Here is a 9,630-nt window from a genome sequence, read left to right as displayed (position 1 = left end):
GACTGGCTGACATTTTTGTATGTTTTTATGTCTTTATTTGTTTTTATGTATCTTAATCAAGGTCCTGCTGTACATGAATTTAGACTGAGTAATGTATGTCTTCATATCCCTTTACCTGGTACCATATCTTCCCAATATGAAACACGAAAGAGAAAGAGAAAAAGGCATAAAGTTGGCCATACCACACGTCCCTTTCCATTGCACATATTTTAGGACTGGATTTTAAAATGATAACAAAAAACAACCACCAACTTTGCTTTGTATCATTTAGAGTTTTTAGAGGTTCACGATGCCAGCCATAGCAGACGCAAAGGAATGGAAAAACTTCTCGACGTTATACATGGCATGACTGACCAAAGAGGTGTCTACAAAATCTTTGTGGAAGCCCTTAGGAAATCAGGTGGGTTCATACAGCTGTAGCTATAAGTGCCTCATAATCATAATATGCCCTGTGAACTATGATAAGCCTATATCAGGGCTGCCAACTCTCACACATTTTGGTCCTTTCTCACTCTAAAACTTTATTTCATTTGCATGCATTTCTATTGATCTCACTCATTTTGACTCCTAAATTGGCCTACATGTATGGGAGTCTCACTCTCAACTAGTTTCCAGTATTGGCATCCCTGCTATATACAGTAGATTGTCATAGCTGTGTTTGCTTCTGGGCATGATCACCTTTTTGGATTGCCTTTGTTCTGTTACCAGATGGTGATGGTGATGGTAGAGATCGAGTCTTCAAGCCTTCCCGAGCTTACCAATACTAGTACTTGTTCCCATTGGGGCTCGAAATGTTGAGGCTTGCACCCTGTAATCCCACCATACTTCTGATCTGAATACATATCGCAAAATGTGAAATACAATTGTTTTCTACCTCAAGTCTCGGGGTGAAATCAAAGGGTACATTTCACCATGTAAATAAAGTCTGTTACGTGTTACTTGGGCCACAAAAACAGACGTTGTCAGGCCTAGTGGGTGATAAGCGTCGGCCATGTCGGAGCATGTACTATATGTGCATCGCGATTGCAACTAGTAGGCCTACTACGCAACGCACCTTTACTGCAAAGCAACTAGGTCTATCGTTGAAATGACATTTTTTTGTCTTTCTTTTTTGAGTATGCCTTGTCGGCCTTACGGTTTATGCTGTATGATAGTTTGTCATGGATGGGATTTCATATTCCATTTGTAGTAGAAGAATGAACTGTAACTTCATTGGAGTAAAATTTAACTGGTAGATTTTAGCAAATCCAATAGCCCAGAATGAAAAGTGCATTGCCTGAGAATGAAAATATAGATTTAAAACAAAATGAAGATAATGTGTGGCTCAGCACTGAATTACTGACTACTAGTATTCATAACACAGGGCACACGTACGGAGAACTCATTTCCTTTGGGGATATAACTACATTGGTTCATACCCATATTAAAGGTTTTTGTAGGAATATTAAAAAGCTAAAACCTAGGCAACATGCTGGACTATTTTACACAAATCTTTACGTCTGCTAATTCACATATTCTGCCCAGCAATTCTTAATGGCATTTAATACCGGTACCGGTATATGATTTCTATGATCCCCACCCCCTGCCCATGTGAGTTAGACGAGCCCCTTCTAATAGCCCAGAATGAAAAGTGCATGGCCTGAGAATGAAAATATAGATTTAAAACAAAATGAAGATAATTTGGCTCAGCACTGAATTACTGACTACTAGTATGCATAACACAGGGCACACAGAGAACTCATTTCCTATGGGGATATAACTACATTGGTTCATACCCATATTAAAGGGTTTTGTAGCAATATTAAAAAGCTAAAACCTAGGCAACATGCTGGACTATTTTGCACAAATCTTTACGTCTGCCAATTCACAATTCACAATTCTTGTCGGCATTTAATACCGGTACTGGTACATTATTTCCATGATCCCCACCCCCTGCCCATGTGAGTTAGACGAGCCCATGCATTCAGGCATTAAATTGCCAAAGCCCCGCTCAAAAGCGTTTGTGATACAATAGGAACTAGGATGTATAAGTATTTGATAGCGGGGGGGGGGGGGGGGGGGGGGGGGGGGGGGCAATCTTATCTATGCTTTTCAGTGAACAGAGCACAATAAGGATTAATGGAACAGGATCAGAGCCCCATTTCATATCAAAAGATGATAGATAGTATAGCAGCTCTTGCTAGAATGGCAACTGCCCATAGCAACAGCCAATTAGGAAGCTGAATTCTTGTCATTACCATGACAATTGTCATTCCACCAAGAGTTGTGATCATATCAACTTTTTATGAAGAGGGGCCCAGGTACTGTATATTTTTCTGTCTGAATAGTGAAACATCACTTTACACATTTACATTGTATCAATAGGCGAACAGGCATACTATACAGACAGAAATAGACAAAAATATGTCCAGTCTACTTCGTAATTTTTCAGCTGGTCACAAGTGGTGAATTCTCTCTTTAAATGTTATTTGATTTGAATTGGTGGCAGGAAACAAGTACCTGTATGATGTCATCAATAACAAGGCAAGTTTTGATGAGGACTGGGAGATTTATAAGCTCTTGCTGGCAACAGAAGAGGACTACTACAAGGTTAATCCACGAGAGCTGATGGTTCACCTGCCGTGCTTGAACGACACCGACAAGGAAGTGATACGCGCCACCACCAATCAGCACGGAGCCATGTACGGAGCTTTCGAACTCTTCTCGCGTCTGGAGGCACAGCCACCATCCACGGTCAACCAGCTGATCAGGGGGCTGAAGGAGGTGAAACAGGTGCACCTGGCCAGGGAACTCCGAAAAGCTGCTGCCGATCTGTTGAAAGGTATACCGCAAAATATCGTTATTTTTCACGCAATACAATTTTTGTGTATGTGTGTGTGTGTGTGCTGAGCAGCTCAAAAACAAATTTGCGAGTTCTTTGTTTCACGCTGCGCAATTGCTTGCGTGCGTAATCCCATGATTTGACTTTTCACTGCATGATAGTCAATTTGGTGTATAATTTGCGCTAACCAGAAGAAGCTAGTGTGAATTCCACCAAAATTGATATACCAGAAATATTTTCGCATTTTACAGTAACCCTGCCACAGTAGCAGGCTGATGTAAATGGTGTCATCATTCTCTTGTGATGTATCACATGATGAAATTGTTGACTGCTCCGTGTACCTGGAAGTTGTATCGTGCAGTGGAAAATTTATGTTAAAATTCTCTGAGGCCCGCTGGCACAAGTGTAGGTGTAATTGTGTACAAGCAGCCTGTATATAGTATCAATTAATGTACTGTAAAAGTGGTTTCTTTTGCGGTGGTTTTATTTTCGCGCTTTTCACGCTATGTGGTTGAACCGCGAATTTAACATCACGCGAAAATATTTTGAACTCATTGCTTGTTACAACGCTATAATTACCGACCGCAAATTTAAACACACACGAAAAAGTCGGCACCAATGGAAACCGCGAAAGTTTCTGTACGCGAAAGAAACCACTTTTACAGTAGTTAAAATTGGAGGCTGTTTGGTTTTATTCTTGTTTCAGGTGTTCCTCAAATACCGGTACTTCCCATGGAAGGAAGCCAAAGAGACCCACCCGTACTGCATAGTCTATTTTGGAACAAATAGTTGATACATCAGCAAATGATCTCCCATAAAGTGTGTGATTACCTATTGTGAAGACAATGTTGACAACATCCTCGTGTATGGATTTGGCTGTAAAATGAAGGTATAGATAAGATTGTTATGTGCCTGATCAGTATTACCCTTTATTTACATTTTATTTTTTGACTTTTATGTCTTTCAAAACATTAATTTCCTTGAACAGGCATTGATATAGATCCCAGCAGCGACGATGATGACGGCGACGATGACGACAATGACAGAGGCTCCGGCAGCAGTGACAACGGCATTGATGGCAGCAGGCAAGGCGACAGTCATGGTGCCAATGGCTCTGGCAACGACGAGTCGGCAGGTGTGGCCAGCAGCATTGATGCGCTCCTCGACTTGAGTCCCAAAGGAGCCCAAGGTGGTTCCTCCCGAGCAGTGGAAGGTGCAGTGTTCTGTTTGATTGTCATAAATTTGATCAAGTTAACTAAACCGCACAGATTCATGGGAAGTGATAGGATCATTCTTCACGATCCGTGCACCGTGTGCAGTGAAAACTTTACTCCTGTACAGGGTTTCCACAATCTCATTAAAGAAATGTGATATGTGGAGGTATTGCAGAGAGTAGCTAGAGGTCATTGTAATGGATTGATACTGTCCATATCAATGCCATGATAGGGCAGTTGTGACCATTGTTGCTCACCCAATAATTGGGATCCACGCTGCTTCAGTAGGCACTGCTTAAGTGATAAATGCATGTGATTTGTTCGAACAAACTTTTTACATCTAACATTCACAGCTAAAGCAGAACCACAGACTCTAGACAAGTTTATATAATAGTTTTCATAATTAGTGTGCTAGCTTTGTTGAGATGGCACAATAAAAAACTGCTGGATTCAACCAACTAGTTGTGATTACTGGTATCTTTTCTGCTCACACAAGTTTCCACTGAACATTTTGCATGCCTTTTTTTTTTTTGTCCAATCTACAAATTGCAGTCCCTCCTTGTAGCAGTGGTGTGAAGGTTGCATCTAGGCAGCCTGTCAAAGAATTCTCTTTGTTCGACTACCAACAAGAGCTGGCGGAGCCCGCCCTCAAGGGCAAGAATACCATCATCGTCGCACCAACGGGATCAGGAAAGACAAGAGTGGCAGTAGGAATAGCGAAATCCGTCCTGGAGAATAACCATGGAGCCAGTCCGAGACCTCGGAGGGTCGTCTTTGTGGTGAACAAGGTATCAGCAGTATCCATTTGGTTTGAATTTTACATTTGATGCATCACACGTTACTTTCCCCGGGGTATCGTACCTGTAGTACCCCTGGGTAGTGCATTGTGTAGCGCCACCTCATGATCACTTCCACTCGAGGACAGCTGCAGAGAAATGCATGCACTGTGTGTGCGTGTACATAGTCATTCCCATGCCACTGTATGTTATACTCTGCATGCATGGTACGCTGTGCTAGCAATAGCGTGTGCTTCAGTGCAGTGCATGCAGTGCAGTGGCTAGCGCGCGCTAGCTCCAGCACCAAAACAATTTCCGCTTTTTAGCAACCCAGGGTACAACTTTTTAGAAAAATAAATAATTCAACAAAATGGCAGATTTTTATTTAGTACCCCGGGATACCATTTATGTCATCATTTGTTTGGAATCACGCTCCCCCATCCATTCAGAATCTCATTTCTCTATATCCTTGTGAACAAGCGAAAAGATGTGGTCGCTGCGTAATAGCTACAATTGTAGAGTGTCAGTTGAGAAGTATTCCTGTAAATGTGAGGATCAGGAGCAGAGCACGTACTTCTGTCGTAGTCCGGCTTTCACGTGGGACGGTAAAACCACTACACTTTCACTCTAATGTAGGATATAACTGAAATAGCTGAATTTATTTACAATTTGATAACAAACTCTGGATCAAAACTTGTAACACAAAGACCTAAGACTGTGTTGACGACTGTCAAATATATGAACTGGTAAACGTTGTGGTAAAGTCTGTTTCGAAGACTGTAATGGACCGCTTGAACACTATGGTAAACACGTTGACCTCTAAAAGAGACCACGTCCACTAAAGGAGATGATCCTCTAAAAGAGATGTTCCTTTACACAAGAGACGACCTGAAGACGACGTTCATTTAAAGACTGCGTCCTTTAAAAGCCTGACATCCAAAGTTCTCGTCCACTAAAAGACGAATATAAGACAACGATCACTAGAAGAGACCACGTCCACTAAAGGAGATGATCATCTAAAAGAGACCTTGTTCACTCGTAAAAGAGATGACCTCTAAACAAGAGAAGAGACCTTGTCCTTACAATAGACCCCTGTGAGATTTAAAGAAATCAGAAACAGGGCAAAGAAACAGCATGACAATATGCTAAGAGTATTGATTTCTTTGTTCATACAGTGTACAATTTCAATAAAACAATATGGAACTTATTCTTTCTTCTCTGTGAGATATTCAATGCATCAACACTGTACAAAATTTCACAATAACATGCTTTAACATTCTGTCATATTCATTTTGTGAAACACAAAAGCATAAACTGTATTCTGTCAAGAAAGTACATTGTAATTTCTATACATATGAACCATCGAGCCATCCTGACTCACCCAACTGTCTCCTCATCGCTCTGGTTTTCCAACCAGCTGAGTAACCAAGTCCTTCATCTACAAAAAGATAACAATTTACATATAAGCCTATATGTAAAATCTATACAATATTACAAAACACATATTTCTCGTGTTTACATTTTTTACATTAATTTCTCATCTAAATCTATACAGAATATATTGAGAAATTATTCACATATCACATATAGATATTGACAATCGTATCTAGCAATGTGCAAGTTGTATAACTATTATGCATAATGTGTATACATCCTAACATACTCAGTAGCAACAATGCATTATGATACTATAAACATTGCAGTAGGTCTTTCCCTCCTTTTTGTCAACATAAACATTGCCACAAATTCTTTCCCACCCTGTCATTGCACTTTTCATTCATAACTTCACATACTATCTGTGATTATGAATAGATCTATAGTGTATAGTGTATTGCAAACTTCATACACACATGCTGCAAGAATGCCTAGCTCTAAAAATGATACATTTCAAATTGATACATTCATGCCAATGCACTCTGACTGCTGTGCAGTGAACCAACATTCCTGTGTGTGCGTGTGTATACACTAGGCACATTTTACGCTTACACACACAACGGAGCTGAACCTACTGTAAACAACAAAAACAAATTGCTACATGCCTAGGTACCTTTCTCTGGGTATGTGGCTACTACACACAGGATGTGTCTGTGCTTAATTTCTTATACAAGTCACACATGTAGTGGAAGTAATAAAAGAAATATTTACAAAACTTACTCAGCTCTCCTGAGCTCCTGGGAGGTTCCACCTCTCAGTACTTGGCTACTACTGAAGCTCTCCCAGTGTTCCATATTACTCCACAGAGTGAACAGTTCATCTTGTACAATTAAACTTCTTTGCATTGTACTCTAAAACTCCACTGTTTCATATAAACTCTGTAATATAAATCAACTATTATATACAGATGAATCATTGTTTACAAAACAATGATTATACAAACTTATGAACAAACAACAAAAGAACTTACTTTTTGTGATGTATGAACATTTATGTTCACACTTGAATGACTACCCTGGGAGTCATGCATATTTATGAGGATGATGAATATTCATGCATTTCATATTATCACACAAATTCAGTAATCAACTGATATAAGTGTAGAAATGAAGAGCGCACTATGCTTCCATTAAACATGAATACAACTCACAATTATATCTTCCCCAGGATATAACCAACATTTCTCCTTAATGAGAGATAAATTTGTCATTCTGTTACTTGTGCTCCTGGATGGCAAACTCAATCAACCATTCATGAAATTGTCTTGTAAAGATTTGTGAAAATCATTCACATTACCACAATTCTACACTTTAATTGAGTACTCTGCATAAGTTTGTAAAATCACAGATCTTGTCTGCAGTTCTACAGAGATTTGCTGGATTACATGCAGTTTCATGTTTCATTTACATTTCAAACTCTGTTTTTCCTCCACAAGACATATACACATACAAAAACAACAACAACAACAACAACCTGATGCAGAGCATGTGCAGTGTCCAAAAGTAGTAGAAAATGCAAGCAGCTGCCTTAATTTGACATTAATTTACAAAAGGAAAAAAAAAAATCAGTGATAATCATTCGTTATAGGTAAACATGCATGTTGAGTATTTGATAGAGTATCTGGCAAACTGCTAACATAACAAATATGAAGACATAATACTTTGCATATGCTCGTATGTGGATATCTCTTGATCCAGAATACTCATTAACTGGAGGGGGGGGGGGGGGGATGGGTAATCTACTTCTCAAGAGGGCTGTTTGCATCAGGCAGTATTGCTGCATTGGTCGGGAAAAACCCGGTGTTCCCCAGATCAGTAACAGGAATAATGAAAAAAGTGCACTGATGATAGGCTCATTCACACACACTGAAAAAGCTCGAGTCAAATCGCAATTCAAATCGCAAAAAGAAAGTCACAATCTGAACCAGTCCACGAAGAATGATTTCCACTCAAATCACACAACTGCTCGTGATGGCCGAGTCTCGGAGTTTGACCTGACTTTAACCTTTGTCCTGTGCACCTTGCATTATTGGATATTAAAAATATAATGATAAAATTTTGCACAGCGTTTGATACATACTGCGCACTGCAAATAATTACAGCTGTTCAGAAAGTGTGAATCTTTCAGAAACATTGCACTTCTAGTTGTGCACAGATTGCAATTTGAATCTAACGAATAGTCGCGATTATTATGTCCAAGCACATTTAAGAGAAGTGGTTTGATGTGCATCTCCTTTCAAATCGTGACCCAAATAGTCGCAACTATTGGTGGCTGTATGAATGGGTCTGATGTATACTCTTCATCTGAACAGGTCCCGCTCGTTGAGCAACAGAAGAGTGCCTTCCAGGAGTTCATCACAGCAGAGGAGGTGGTTGGGATCAGCGGGAACATGTCGGCCCAGGTGCCCCTGGAGGAACTCCTTGAGCAGTCCAGCGTGGTGATCCTCACGGCCCAGATCCTGGTGAACGGCATCAATGAGGGCCTGTCCCTGAACAAGATTGGACTCCTCATACTGGATGAGTGCCACAACACTCAGGTATAGATGAATCCGACTTCAGGGGACTGTAACTTTAAATATGGCAACCATACATTGTAACTGGGGGGCTTCCAATTAAAGAAGAACAAAAGCACTTTCAATGGGTTATGCAATGAGTCAGGTGCGTTGCTATGTCAGTGCATAAATTATCTTTTGTTATAGGCATACTTGAATCCCCCAGTTTGAAATTACCATTAAAAACATTCCAAAACTGAATTGGTCTAGCTATAGGACAGCTAACTCCACCACCCTGGTGAATGGTTTTCTCCTAAGAATTCACATTGCATTTGAAAAATAGACATGGTTATCCGTATTGATTATTGGCAGCTAGTGAGCAATTAGTGGAGTTGGTGTCAGTTATTAGTAGGTTTTTTTTTTCCTTTTTTCAGAAGTAGTGACTAATGATGAATATTGTCAGATTTGTGGGAATGATTGTTTGATGTTAAACATTGATAGTTTCGTATGAATAGAGGTCAACATTCGATGTATACTGATTCCAGGCGTTGAACCCTTAGTGTGCCCAGCACAATTGGCTTAACTTGCCAAAAGAAGATTTGTTCAAACTCGACCAGGCTGTACAGTTAGCAAGCCTGCGTAAATGTAGGAATGTGCCACACAATAGGAAGGCAATCAGTGGTACAGTGGTACAAAAAAAAAGTGGCACAGTTGTTGGTAGGTGATTATGTAATCTCTATTTATTGACAATAAGCATGCAAAGCACAATAAAGATTAAAACAATGCCCACTTTCTGCGACTAACTGAATAAATGAAGAGATAAATGAATAGTGAATTAATATTTTATTGACTAGTGCACAAACATCTATTTGATTTTCTTTTTTGAATAAGAAT

The 9,630-nt window shown here is 39.9% G+C and overlaps 1 protein-coding gene across 1 annotated transcript in view; it reads left to right on the top strand.

Annotated features, from left to right (window-relative positions):
- The first annotated feature begins 300 nt into the window (after positions 1 to 300).
- The window catches only part of LOC139723125 (ATP-dependent RNA helicase DHX58-like), a 28,610-nt gene continuing 19,280 nt past the window's right edge, over positions 301 to 9,630 (top strand). Inside the window, exons 1-5 of the mRNA XM_071634392.1 lie at positions 301 to 400; positions 2,489 to 2,821; positions 3,810 to 4,034; positions 4,588 to 4,823; positions 8,557 to 8,781. Of these exons, the coding sequence (XP_071490493.1) occupies positions 316 to 400; positions 2,489 to 2,821; positions 3,810 to 4,034; positions 4,588 to 4,823; positions 8,557 to 8,781 (1,104 nt within the window). The 5' untranslated portion in view covers positions 301 to 315. The remainder of the gene's footprint in view (positions 401 to 2,488; positions 2,822 to 3,809; positions 4,035 to 4,587; positions 4,824 to 8,556; positions 8,782 to 9,630) is intronic.

The sequence above is a fragment of the Diadema antillarum genome, unplaced genomic scaffold (genome assembly GCF_040938485.1).
Source record: "Diadema antillarum isolate AM-2024a unplaced genomic scaffold, OU_Dant_1.0 scf00000181, whole genome shotgun sequence".
Lineage (NCBI taxonomy): Eukaryota > Metazoa > Echinodermata > Echinoidea > Diadematoida > Diadematidae > Diadema > Diadema antillarum.
Note: the sequence above shows the minus strand (reverse complement) of the source record. Positions and strands in the feature narration are given on the sequence as shown.